Source organism: Sinocyclocheilus grahami, unplaced genomic scaffold (assembly GCF_001515645.1).
Source record: "Sinocyclocheilus grahami isolate Dianchi unplaced genomic scaffold, SAMN03320097.WGS_v1.1 scaffold40.1, whole genome shotgun sequence".
Lineage (NCBI taxonomy): Eukaryota > Metazoa > Chordata > Actinopteri > Cypriniformes > Cyprinidae > Sinocyclocheilus > Sinocyclocheilus grahami.
The window spans coordinates 2298280-2312491 of NW_015505219.1; the positions used below are offsets into that span (position 1 = coordinate 2298280).

At 37.7% G+C, this 14212-nt stretch overlaps 1 protein-coding gene across 3 annotated transcripts in view; it reads right to left on the reverse strand.

The window, feature by feature from the left end:
- Positions 1-371: 371 nt before the first annotated feature.
- LOC107582091 (cell adhesion molecule 4-like) overlaps positions 372-14212 on the reverse strand; it is a 124028-nt gene continuing 110187 nt past the window's right edge. For 2 of the 3 annotated variants that reach the window (XM_016267822.1, XM_016267821.1), the window contains exons 7-9: positions 12042-12119; positions 6106-6234; positions 372-2025 (exon numbers count right to left, since the gene is read on the reverse strand). In XM_016267822.1, the coding sequence (XP_016123308.1) occupies positions 1916-2025; positions 6106-6234; positions 12042-12119 (317 nt within the window). In that variant the 3' untranslated portion in view covers positions 372-1915. The remainder of the gene's footprint in view (positions 2026-6105; positions 6235-12041; positions 12120-14212) is intronic. The other variant, XM_016267824.1, reaches the window with a different exon arrangement.

Below are 14212 nucleotides of genomic sequence, written 5' to 3' on the forward strand. Positions count from 1 at the left end.
AACGCAGTGTGCGCTTTGATTGCCATGTGACAGTTACTGTTTATGACAGGCTTCTGCAGAGCCTCTCCATCAATAGAGTACAAACACATCGATCAGTCATCCTCCCCTCGGCTTTTAAATGTAGACCCACCCCTCCCAGAGTGCTCAGCGAGTGACTTCTGACACAATCGTATATTGATTGCAGTGGAATAATGGAGGAGTCCTATTTTAATGCACCTGCTTTCTCTATTGGGTGTCTGCTGCTCTTTTGACATAGGAGTCTTATGATTCATCATCTCAGTCACACAGCTTTCATCTCTGCTGGCAGCTTCTGCTAATTAAAATATCCTCTCCTTTTTCCTTGCTGCTCTCCTTTATTGCCACTGGTGAATCTTGATTGTGTCGGCTTCTCAAAGTCAGAAAATCAGTCTTTTACAGGAAATTCTTTAAGTATTTTTTATTTTGTCGTGCTTGGTATCTTTCCCCTTATAAAGAAGTACAGTTAGCTATATCTACAGCGACGCAAAGACTACAAAATAAACAGGAAGTGAAAGACGAAGAGGAGACGGACAATTAGAAGGAAAGACAGAGGATCAAGAAGGACAGAAGAGAATGATAGAGGAAATAGAAAAGTGGGTACACAGCTGTTTCTACTGGTAAAACTAAAGCATGGGAAGTATACAATTTATAACATTTACAATTATAATAACAGTAAGAATAATAATAATAACAATAACAACGATCATAATAGTCCAAATAATAATTCATAAAAACAATTAAGACCTCTGATATCTTTTAAAGACAAACGAAATATATATATTTTTTTTAATTTTGATTTTTTTTTTTAAAGATGACGTAACAGTAGTTTGTTCAGTTTTGCAGCTCTAAGCTAATATTCTGTGTTAGTACGATAGAATCGCTGGTAATGTGCGCAAAAGTAAATGTTTTTTTTTCTTTTTTCTTAAAAGAGTCATTTAACTTACTTTGTAGAATTTTTCATACAAATAATGACTTAAGAGATATGTTTCATTGTGTAAGTGTTTTCGTGTTGATCAATCAAAAAAACAAAAAAAACATTGAAATTTCTTACATGTTCTCTTCAAACTCAAACTCACTGTTTTTTCTCACCCAAGTCCAGCTACTCACGGTTTCACGTTTCCAGTGAATCTCTGCGATAATTAAGCCCCTTTTTACAGCGTCAGAGTGAGCGGTCCGCTCCAATTCATTCCTCATAAAAGAGAACATGTCTGATCCCTTAATTATTAACAAACAATAGTGGAGAGATAGAGGAGGGAGAGGAAGGAGCATTGGAGGGCGGGAAACGGAGTCACGAGAGAGGATAAAAACGGGAGAAACTTTTCTTCACAAGTCAACAGGTTTTGGCCAACATGAGCAGATAATGGAGTCGCCAGATGAAAAGCGCAGATGAATACTTTATGAGGACGGCTCTGAGCTCTCAGCGCTGTCATTGGTGGATTTATTGTCTACCAGCACAGAGGCCCAAATGCTTTGGCAAATGCAGGGAATTTCAATTTGCTCATGTTGGGACATTCAATAGCTCATAAACCCTTTGCGGCTTCCCACAGCGATGCTGTTTCACCCAGTTATGGATCAGCCTGTTTTGAATGGACACTTTTCTCTCCTGGTCCTACAATTATGGCTAGTTGTCTATTGTAAAAGCAAGTAAAAACAGAAAGAGTGTGTGTGATGGTCTCTTTCAATCATAGTAATTATCCTCTCCTCTCGGCTCTCTCGCTCTCCACCCTGCTCCATTATTGTCTCCGTCCTCTCCTTCCCACTCCAGCTTCATATGGCACGATTGTGATTCTCTCTGGTTGTCGTTGTGGTGGTGTGTAGGTCTGTTTGGGAACAGTGTGTGTTGCGGTGTGCACTCTGCAGCGGTCCAGTGTTTCTGAAGAGCTCCACTAGGGCGGCGCTACAGTAGGTACTCCTTCTTGCCTTGGCTGGCATCATTACCATTGAGGAACGCCTCCTGTACCTCACCGTGTTCATCCAACCCACTGGCTTCGTGAGTCAAATATGAACCTAGAGAGAAAGAAAGACAATTTAAGCAGAATTAGGTTCATACTTCATTGCAGGAATTAAAAGAACAGCAACAACAACAAAACACATATTAAATCACTTGCTGAGTGCAATTAGATATATTTTCTATTGAAACAGGACGCTGAAGAGATTGTGCTTTTTGTTGTCTTAATTATTGTCTCTTCCTGTTTTGATTTTCATCCAGTAGGGGACTGGGGCTAGTTGATATTTAATTATTAACATTTAAAATATATGCGACAACCCCAGTAAAAAAACTGAAAAACTTCCCAGCATCAGTTAATTAGTAACTTCTAATCTGCTTTTGTCATTTTTATTTATTTTTAGCTTTATATTTATTTCCGTTTTGGTTTTAGCAATTTTAGTACTTAAACTTCAGTTAGTAGCCAAAGCAACATTTCAATTTTTTTAAGGCTTCATGTTAATATTTATAATTTATTTAGTTTCAGCTTTATTTCATTAAACAAAATGATTTTAAATAGTTTCAGTTTTACTTAACAATAACAACACTGCCCCCCATGACACCTAGCCCTGATGCTCCTCCATATATTTTTTAATGGATTCTCAGTGTATTCTCATTTGTATGCACAACAGTCAATATAACTTTCGCATGTTCCCCTCCATCTATACCGGAGTGTCCTCAATCTAAACTGTCCCCTGGGGATTCATGCTGCTGTATTAGATCGCACACATCTAAACATTCATCATCAATGTTCTGCCAGTTACAGCTTCTTTTGCAGGGCCAGCAAAAGTCATCTACTGTAATTGGAGGGAACTTATGCAGATCAACTTTTAATTATTCACAAAATTCATTAGGAATAATAACCTCTGACATTTTACTGCACACTCAGCAATTTGGTACAGTGTGACCTTTTTATTCACATCATTATATGACACAATGGTTTTGCCTCTGTGGCTGGGGGACAAATAACTGAAATTACTTGGGCAGAAGTGACTTTGTGGCACCAGCATGACACCGTTTAATTAAAAAAATCGATCTTATGTACATGCAATTTTGCTTTCCAACATTGCAAGAGGCTGATTGGGCCATTAAAAATAGTGATGTCGTGGACCGTGCAGGACCAGCACAATGCATCAGAGCTGTAATGTTCCTCTTCCTCTGCCCTAAGATTAATCACTTCCATTCTGCCTCTCCAGCCACCCCAAGGTTAGACAGGATCAACCCTAATGCTCTCTGTCTCTGCGCCAATGGGTGAACTAATCACATCTGACTTTGACTGGCAGGTGAGCTCGGGTTCCTCCCCGCCCTCTGCCTCCGCCCCAATTTACGGGTACAGTGATCTTTATTGGAAATGGTAACACACAGAGATGGCCAGAAGTTCTTAAAGAGTTCAGGGACGAGGTAATTAAGTTTTCTTTACAGATGCACCGTGATACGGTTGACGAAAAAAGGCAATTAAACACAAGTACTTTCTTTCTTTCTCCCTTTTCTCATCTGAACACTTAAACATTCTATGTGCCCTCAGGAATACCAAAAAAAAAATCTATAAAAAATAAACACCTACACCAACTATTCTCAACTATTCTCTCCTCCCGTTTTTTCCCCTCCACCTTAGGGGTGGGCAGCATGATCAAAATCTACACCAGGATCACTAGTGCAATACTGGTTTTATACAACAGTTCCATAACCAAAAATTTAATATCAAGTAACCTACATTTCAGACTAAATTTGACAAGTTTTGACCTCTTTTTTCCCCACCAACAGGCAAAAGAAGCCAAAAGATGAAATGCTATTTAGGAACAAAATAAAAGGAATATTTTAACTACAACACTACACTCAAAACTTTGTAGTTGTAAGATTTTCACCATGGCTCCATTTATTTGATGAAAAATACAGTAAAAACTGTAATGTTGTGAAATATTATTACAATTTAAAATAACGGTTTATACATTTAAAAAGTAATTTATTCCTGTGATGGCAAAGCTGAATTCTCAGTAGCCATTAATCCAGTCTTCAGTGTTGCATGAACCTTCACAAATCATTCTAATATGCTGATTTTCTGCTTATAAACATTTATTATTATTATTATCAAAGCTGAAAATAGTGGTGCTGCTTAAAAAATGACATTTATTAGAAACAGAAATATTTTATTAACAATAAAAATGTCTTTACTGTCTCTTTTGATCAAATTAATGTATCCTTGCTGAATTATATTACTTATTAAATAAAATTTAAAATAAAATTTAAATCTCATCTTGGAGAGGTGAGGTGTCCAAGTCACAACATCTAACTACTGGGGTGCCTCAGGGCTCAGTTCTTGGACCACTTCTCTTCTCTGTCATGTAAATGGCATCACTAGGTTCTGTCATTCAGAAACATGGCTTTTCATATCACTGCTATGCTGATGACACTCAACTCTACCTCTCATTCCATCCTGATGATCCGACGATAGCTGCTCGCATCTCAGCTTGTCTAACAGACATTTCTTGCTGGATGAAGGACCATCACCTTCAACTCAACCTTGCCAATACAGAACTGCTTGTGGTTCCATCAAACCCATCGTTTCATCACAATTTCACCATCCAGTTAGGCACATCAACCATAACTCCTTCAAAAACAGCCAGAAACCTTGGGAGTTATGATTGTGTTCTGTCCAGGTTGGACTATTGCAATGCTCTCTTGGCAGGTCTTCCAGCCAGTTCTATCAAACCTTTACAATTAATCCAGAACGAGGCAGCAACATTAATTTTTTAACAAGCCGAAAAGAATGCACGTCACACCTCTGTTTGCACTGGCTACCAATAGCTGCTTGCATAAAATTTAAGGCAATAATGTTTGCTACAAAACCACCACTGGCTCTGCACCCCTTTACCTTAATTCATTCTAGAAGCTTGCGCTCTGCAAGTGAGGCCAAAGAGGCACAAAATCACTTTCTCTGACTTTTAAATTAAATGTTCCCTCCTGGTGGAATGACCTGCCCAACTCAGTCCGAGCAGCTGAGTCCTTAGCCATCTTCAAGAATCGGCTGAAAACACATCTCTTCCATCTTTATTTGACCCTCTAACTCTAGCACTCTCTATTCTAATTCTATTCTTTATCAAATAAAATAAAACTTGCCCCTTTTAGACTTGCACTCTATTTATTTACTAACTGCTTGTTTTCTTTTAAACAAAAAAAACCTAACACTTGCTTCTCTAATCTTTTTCTTTTTATTTATTATACAATTATAATTCTGACTTTCTGACTTCTTCTGATTAACAAAAGCAAAAAAGGCCTCTAACACTAGCTTGCTCTATTCTATCTATTTTCTTTTTATTTATTATATGATAAAAAAAACCTTGCTACGTGTACTGCATTAAGCTACCTGAGACTTGTTATAGCATTTACATATCATTGCTCTTTTGATGATTTTGATTGTTTCCATTGTCCTCATTTGTGAGTCGCTTTGGATAAAAGCGTCTGCTAAAAGTCTAAATGTAAATGTAATTATAAAGAAAATAAATAAATAAAAAATGTTTGAATGGTAGTGTTTATAACTAATATTCAAAATACTCTGAAACGAATATTCTGCTTGGATTAATGTCAAATAGATATATCTGTTGAAACACGCTTAAATAAGTGGCTTGGAAACTTTAAACACTGTAAACTCTGCTTTGCATTTCTTGCCTATAACAAACACCCTGTGATACGTTTATCCTCACATCTCGCTCTGTATTTTCACATTACCCAATGTTTCTTCATGGTTGTCACATGAAAAAAACAGAGCAGTTCTGCTCACTGATAAGAATCCACTGCAGTATAAACAGTACAGAACAATCTCAAGAGAGTGACATTTCTACCATCACCCAGCATATTATACAGCCCAACCCTAAATCACCTTTGTTCTTTTTCTAGTTCTTGCTAATGTCACTGCACCAGCAAACACCAAACTCAAACTCACCAAACTCAAAACCCAAAATCAAACTGGATGAGTGACTGAACCTGGTTGATGTTGGTGCAGTGTGAACCAGCTTTTATCTTACTTCCTCCCTCTCCTCAGAAGTTGAGGCGCTGCATGTCTGTGTGTCACCACAGGTTAAGGGTTTGTAGAGAGAGGAGGTCACCTTTCTGTCGGACGGAGCACCAGATGGTGACGATGAGCACACAGATGACCGTGAAGACCAGCAGAGCCAGGATGCCCCCGATCACTGCATACGGAACAGCACTGTGGGTTTCCACCACTGCTCCGGGGTCTGAGACACACACACACACACAACAAGTTTTAGCTTTAGCATTTTAACTAAAAAACTGTGAAAACAAAGAACTGTGATTAACACATCATGTTTTTTTATTGCTTGCATTTTATTAGTTGAAGACAATGACTGCAGAGGAAAGATGCCATCAGAGTCTGTGTGTGAAGTATACAGTAAAGTTTTACCTAAACTGACAGATACTCTGAATCATCAACACATGAGGCTGGAAAGCACCCTTAAATATTTAACAACCTGTTTACACTACACAGCAGTGGGTAGAATAGCAAAATAGGAGACATAGAGACAGAGTGAATGAAAGATATACAGACAGAGCGAGCAGAAGAGAGAAAGTGACATACCAGACGAGAACAATGCCAAGAAAGATTGAGGAAGGAAAGTGCTGTATGTTTGCTTGCCAATAAGTAAAGTTTTCATGAGTGCCTAAAAAAAAAGACAAGCGACCAAATCTTAAAAGGATAGTTTAGCCAAAAATTTAAAATTCTGTCATCGGTTTTTTTTTCCCCACCCTCACTTAGTTCCAAACCTGCATGACTTTATTTCTGTGGGACAAAACTGCAATAGCTCATGACCAAGGCTGTTATTCTCTAAAATCTGAAAAAAGATAAAACTTTACAATCAGGGTTATTATGTATTAATTATGTATTAATTTAGCTCATTATCAAACTATTGAAAACATGTTTGTTAATTTAATTAAAGCTGAAAAAATATATAATATTAGACGAAAAACCTGAACTAAATGAAAAATAGATATGTTGCTCTAAAATTAATACTAAAATTATTAACTGGGAATAAATTAAAACTAAAACTGAAATGAATAAACCTTAATAGTGATATATACAGTATATACAGTGATATATACAGTAGCAAAACTCTGCAGGACTGTGGCTTTCCAGGACTGAAGTTGCCCAGTCTTGCAATAAGGTCTTGTTTGTTATTAGATAATGCATTAGCTAACATGAACGAAAAAAACAGCAAGAGTTTATTAATTATTGTTGATGTTAATTGATCTTTAGTCATTAAATAATCTACTCACCCTCATATCTGTCACGAATTCGGTTCATGGACTTCCGTTTATTCACCACCAGATGTCACACTTTCCATTACATTGACTCTCGCACTACACAAACTGTTGCATAGCACCCCGGACTACATATCCCATCATTCTTTGCACGATTTGCACACTGCACTGATTGCACACAGCTGTTTCTAATCACCTCACTCACTATATAACACCCACTCTAACCACATTTCTCTGCTGAGTATTGTTTAGCGTTTTTCACTCCCCTAGTGTTAGCAGCCTTACCTAGCCATTCCGTGTTTTCTGTTTTAGTCTCGTGTTTTGTCCTGCGTTTAGCACTCCCCAAGTGTTAGCTGCATTACCGAGTCTAGTGTCTTGTTTTCTCTGTCTAGCCTTGTCTGATTCCCCGTGTTCTGATCACTGCCTGTTTACCTGGATTATCTCTCGAGTCTCGCCCTGTTGGATACTGTTTGCACCTGCCTGGATCTTTGCCTTGTACCTTGACTATCCCTCTTGCCTTGCCATCTATATACCTGTTTGCCATTGTTTGACCCTGCCTGTTACGACCACGTCTCTGTCTTCTATTCAAATAAAACCTTGCAGATGGATCCACACGTCTCACGTCTCTGTTGCCCCGTTACAATATCATTCTAAACCTGTGTTTTTTTGTTTGTTAAACAAACAGTTTCGTTTACTATTGACTTCCACTGTATCCACAAAATACCTTATTTGTGTTTCACGGAAGAAAGTAAGTCATACATTTTTGGAATGACATGAGAGTGAGGAAATGATAACAGAATTTTTGTTTTTGGGTGAATCGTCCCCGTTCACTATGAACCCTCATTGTAAAGAAAAGAGCTGTGTGAGGATTCTTCAAATTCACCTTTTGTGTTTCACAGAACAGCATATGGATCTGGAACCACCAGAGTGAGTAAACAACATTTTTACATTTTACATTTACATTTAGTCATTTAGCAGACGCTTTTATCCAAAGCGACTTACAATTGGCTGACCGAAGTTGATGGGGTAATTGTAGAAGATTTTTTGTAATAATGTTCTTCTATCGGCAAGCCATACTGATTGCTCCGCCCCCAAACACACACCATTGGTTGAGCTGATGTTGCAGTGTGGAGCTGGTCAAGATTTTCAAACAAACAAAACAATGTTTTCACCACAGAGCCCCAGTGTTTACATTTTTCGAGGGAAATAAACCTACAAATGGCTTTACTTATAGTTGTCTCTGCATATTAAGCTGGGATAAGAGAAAGTATTTAAACATCAAAAAAATTACACACTTCAACTTCACCGCAAATGCTTCAGAAACAGCGGGAGAGCTGGAGAGAGGGAGGTCGCCTTTGAACAGGCTGTCGAGTAACATTTCATTAGGAGTCCATTTCAGAGACGATGAAAAATTTATGCTTCTCCCTGCCTCACGCACACTTTTCAGAGAACTAGCCACCCGTTGCTGAGGAAGTGACATTAAAGAGACCAGAGCGTCTCTCGCTTCTACTTGCAGTTGTCTTTCTCTTGTAGTCTGTTCTAGAAAACACAGTCTTTATCCCTTCAATTCTTGCTGGATACTGGAGACAGCAAACAATGCCAGTCAGAAAGAGGAAGAGCAAGATGTGTGAGAAAGATAGAGCCAGCAAAAAAGTGTCATAGATTCAATGACTGTGCACTTTGAGGTGCGTGAAATGGAAATGGTAGAAAATGCATCTGATATCTTCTGCAGGTCAGTGTGCTGGAGCTGCTGTGTGAAGTTTGTGCAGTGTTGCATGATGCTGATGTCTTGCTGTACAGTGAAGTCTCTTAGTAGTTCTGTCAGGTGGGAGGATCAAAGGCTCCCGTTTGACCCGACCTCACATCCCACAACATCATGAATGACAAGCGATGCCGTGTAGAGCCGGGCCTCTTTAAAGGGGTCATGTGTCTTTTTTTTGCTCTCTTTATTGCTCTCTCTTTCAGCGTGTGTTTCTTCATCTGTTGGCAGCCTCTTAAATTCTAACGAAAAACAAGGCACAGCAGCTGAATAGATCCTCTGGAGAGCAGCGCTAGTGCTTCAGATGACAAGGGCACTTGGAAGACAATAGGATTGAGTGCACATGCATCTTAAGGAACATTAATAAACACAAAACATGAATGAGAAGATGAGATGCTAGGCGGTTTAGCAGGAGAAAACATATGGAACAAAGCTGGTTTCAAAGTAAGCATTGGAGTAGAGCCGTCAGGGAGGAATTTGCATATGTTGAGGTGGAGAATGAGGTGGAAGACAATTAAAAAAAACTGGATTTGTATTTCCTTAAGGAAATAACAGTGCTTGCAAGCCAGCAAACAGTAAAGTTTAAAATTAAAAAAGCTGTGAAACCAAAGACAGAAATTGAGAATAATATGCAATATAGATGGAGGAGTAAGCCTAGAGTCCTCCCTTTGTAGCTTGAAGACACACAGAAGGAACAGATCAAACATGAAGTAGAATGCAATTTTTTTTAGAGTGCATGTAAAAAAAGACGAACGCTGCTTCCCAGTTCGCCTACCTATACTATGCTCTAAAACTGTCATTTTGTGAAGAAAAAGTACGTGCTTTGGGACATACTATCACGTCATAAAATTTCATTTTTAACAGCCAATCTGTCGCATTGTTACACACATCCTGTTAGTGTAAACTGGCCTGTCAATCATCTTGTCACAGGTTACATCCTCTGTACCAGGATCTTCCAGTCGTGGGACTTTCATGCAGAGAACTCACCCTCGTGTTTTTTTAAAAGTTAACGGCCAAATGTATCTATAAAAAGTTCACAATGTTATTGCAGATGAAATATAACACGGATTACATTAAATAAATATTGCGTGAAATGTTGATTATTATCACTCAGACATCTTTATCTTAAAGTCCGTGTGAACCGGAAGTTGACTTTATTTCAGTGAAGTGACGTATTTCCAGCTGAAATGGAATATTGAGGAGAGGGCGTGTTTTTTTTGCGCTCCTCCTCTCATCTCTCACTCATAGCAAACTAACGGTTTAAGGAGTGTGTTTAAGGATATTCTGCCCAAGCCGTCAAACTGACCTCATCAGAGAAGAAATGCAATTCCAGAGCAGAAGTAAATGTTCAGATTTTGATTAAAGATTACCAAGACAAACCATTTTTTTCAGCAGATTAACTTGCACGGATTAATTGTTCACATCAAGACTAGCAATGTGCGCTAGTTAAGTAAATAAAGTAAATTTTGATTTAATGCGGACTTTAACTTCTTTACTGTCAGTCTTGCATATCTGCCATTTTTGTAGTTTTTAATACTTTTTTTTCGTGTTTGTAGTTCTAAAGCAAATTCTCCACCAAGATGCAATGGGTTAGAGTGTGCACGGATTTGCACTTTGAATTTTCACTGTAAATAATAGACTATCCAAGTAACTTTGGGATAGTCACTTCAACATACCATGATTGGAGACACACTAACTCTAATTTCAAATACTATTTAGGACAGCTAGTGTGCGAATTAGGATGAAATTCTTAGTCAGTTACATTTGGAATGCTGAACATTTTATCAACAAAGATGTGTTCATGCCATGTTGGAGTTACCATAATTACGAGATTCTGACTTGTACTGTAAGAAACATTCACATCCTCATAGAACTTGTAATTGCAACTTGTAAATTCTTAATTCTGAAAGCTCCAACTTGTACCTGACATGCAGCATCACACAGAAACATTCAAAATGGCAGCAAATTCAGCAGGTAAATGTAGATATGTAGTTATCTCTTACTATTTCTTATATCTCTTATAAATTCCAGTAATTGACTAAATGTAAATGCAAGACTAATCTGAAAATAAATGAAAGACACAATACAGTTTAATGTAGCTAGATCAGAGTTGGACAACTAATACCAAATTTGCTGCTAAATAATTTAAATAAAAGTTTATTAATAAGGTATTTGCATAACAACTGTTACTTGTTTTATTTGGGTTTTGTCTATCGATTGCTCGATTTACAGATTCATGTTGCCGTTAATAGAGTTGAAATAGAACACATTATTCCGAGGACATGAAATGCTCTAAGTAGAATGTCTGGGTTGTCATATAGTTGCTGTAATTACAACAGTGTGAATGCACCATAAGTCAATAAGACAACTGAATAACATTTTTTAAACAAATATAAACTTTACAATAAACAAAAAGATTATATGAAGGGCTGACAGTAATTCACAGCGACAATCACTGAATATATTTAAGCGCTGTCAACATATGAGTTTTCCAAGGCTATAGTGTTTAACAAAATATATATTTTTTCCTAACTTATCATCCATTAAAAGTAGTGGGTGTTTTGGATAAAGTCTCAAAAATTACTGATTAGTTTTCAATGGAATATGATATTCCATATGAAATTATGAAGAAAAGAATTTACAAAACAAATAAAGCAAGCAGAAATAACTGCAGAAATGTGTGTAGAAGAATGAGAAGAAGATAAAATATTACTACAGTGCTCGTTGTGCAAGCACTGTAATCAAACTGTCACTCATTACAGAAATGAAGAGGTTAGCCAATCACAACAGAGGTCGTTTACATAATTCTTACAGCTACAATAGTAAAAACAGCCTGATTTATTCTAAGGGATAGAAAGAAATTCAAATGTAGTCGTGCAAAACTAAAGTATGACTATTTTTGGTGCAATAAACTAACATTAAGTACAACTCAGGAAACAAAGGGAGGTAAAGGGGAAGTGAACAATGTAAAGGAGATGAGGTAAGGTGAGGTGATGGAAGAAGGTTTACCTTGGTATTCCTTTGTAAAGCTGGAGGATGGAAGGATGGGGTGAGCGATGGCAGGATGAGAGTTGGGAGGGACAGACACTACAAGGGAATTGATTTACAACAGGGTTATTTACTAACTACTGCAGCTACATACAAGCACATGCAAGGAAAAACACTAGCAAAGGGTCTATCAGTGTGTGAGTGAGTGTACAAGTGTGTGAGCAAGAGATAAACCGTGATGTTCTTGAATTACACCCCTCTGCCAGGGTCAAGGGTCTCTTTGCGGGTAACATCTCCAGCCAGCAGGGTGCAGCAGCTTCCTGTTCCACCCTTTCATCTCTCACGGGCTCAGCTCTCTCTCTCACTGTAATCTTCAATCTCTCCATCCCAAAGATCATCAATCTTACTTCTCTGCTCACCATCCTCCACACCTCTAATATAAGCACTAGCCTCATCGCTCTTTTTTGCCCCATCTTGTTCCTGTTGCTGCCTCGCAGCTCTCTCCTCCATCTGCATATGGGTCTACAGCTTTTTATGCAACAAAGAGCAGCAACACAGTATTCGTTTGCGTATGTGCGTGGGCTTCAAAACTCGGAGGGATTAACAGCTTGGTACCAGACCGATCAATAACGGATGCAGATCAATATCCCAAGACCACCATGACTCTTTAGAAAGAGGAAGGCAGCTAATCATCACTCTCATTCCTCTCCTCTCAATACCTCTCATCTTTCTCTGTGGCAAAACTTCCATTTTGAACACAACAGTTCAGATATTTAAAGGTAAAAATGTGAATTCTGTCATCATTTACTAGGGATGTAACGATTCACTCAACTCACGATTCGATGCGATTCACGATTTTGATTTCACGATTCGATTTTCTCATGATTTGTTTTTAACAAAATAAGATTGGAGACATTATACAGTAAATGAAAAGGTGCCGTTTTATTAGGCTATTGCTGCACGTTTCTTTGTGAAATTGAAATATAACAAAACAAAATTGAAATTTTAAAACAAACCCCAAATCAAACAAGTAAGTTACAGAAATAAAAGAAATCTCTTAATATGAACAAACTAAGGCTTTGTCTGTGCTCTTTCCATTTAAAATTAGAGGCAACCACTGGATTTTAATCATAATCCAAACAAAGATGCCGCATATATGCAGCATAGTTTTTTTTATCTAAATTAGACTGCATAATTTGGAAATTTGAAGCAAAAACAGAATGGTCTGGCTTTAGTTTTGTGAAACTATAAAACATATCTGAACAAAACAGCAGATGAGCTGAATGAGACACAGATTCACTCTCTGCCAGCAGGTGGCGCTTATGAACAGCAATGATACAGTGTTTCCTGGGTTACCGCTGTAAACAAAGCAGAGCTGCGCTTATGAACACTACTTTACTATGCATTGTTCAGAGGCAAGATGAAAAGAAAATACCACGTAAACTTTTCTAAAGATAGTCAGTTCCCCTCAAAGATACATTCATATAAACTCCTACTCAAATTGTATTGCGATTTGTTTAGCATCTCAACCAATTTGAATAGTCACATATTTTACTCGATTTTCGACCGGCTCGTGGTTAATCGTTACATCCCTATCATTTACTCACCCTCATGTCAATCCAAACCTTTATTTTATGACATTTATACCTTAGAACATAAGTGGAGACAGTCTTCAGACCATAAACAAGGACTGGCACAAAAGGACCATAAGAGTTTCATAAACATTGACCATACAACTTGTTCCATGTCTTCCGTAGCCTTACTATTGATTTGTGTAAGATACTAACCAAATTAACACTAGGATTAATTGATATCACTGTGAACCACTCTGACCAGATCATTGAGTTAGTGAGTTGAACTCGATAACTGAATCAATTCCATTTGGAAAACAAAATCAGTTAGACAGTTTTGTGAACCAGTATAACCAATTCACTGAAAAGATCCACAGTGCAAAAATAATTTGTTCACAAATCAAAAATGCCTACTTCGTGCATTATCACAATGCGAAAAAAAAGAAAGAAAAAAAGTAATGAAAAAGTAGTGAATAATGAATTTGGTTTGGGTTGTTTCTTGCATAAAGACTGCATTTCGCTTTAGAAGGCTTGGAGTATAGCACACAAATCATGTGGATGACTTTTGTTATTTTATGGGGCTTTTGGATCCTTTTTAACCTTGAACGCTTCAGTCCCAAT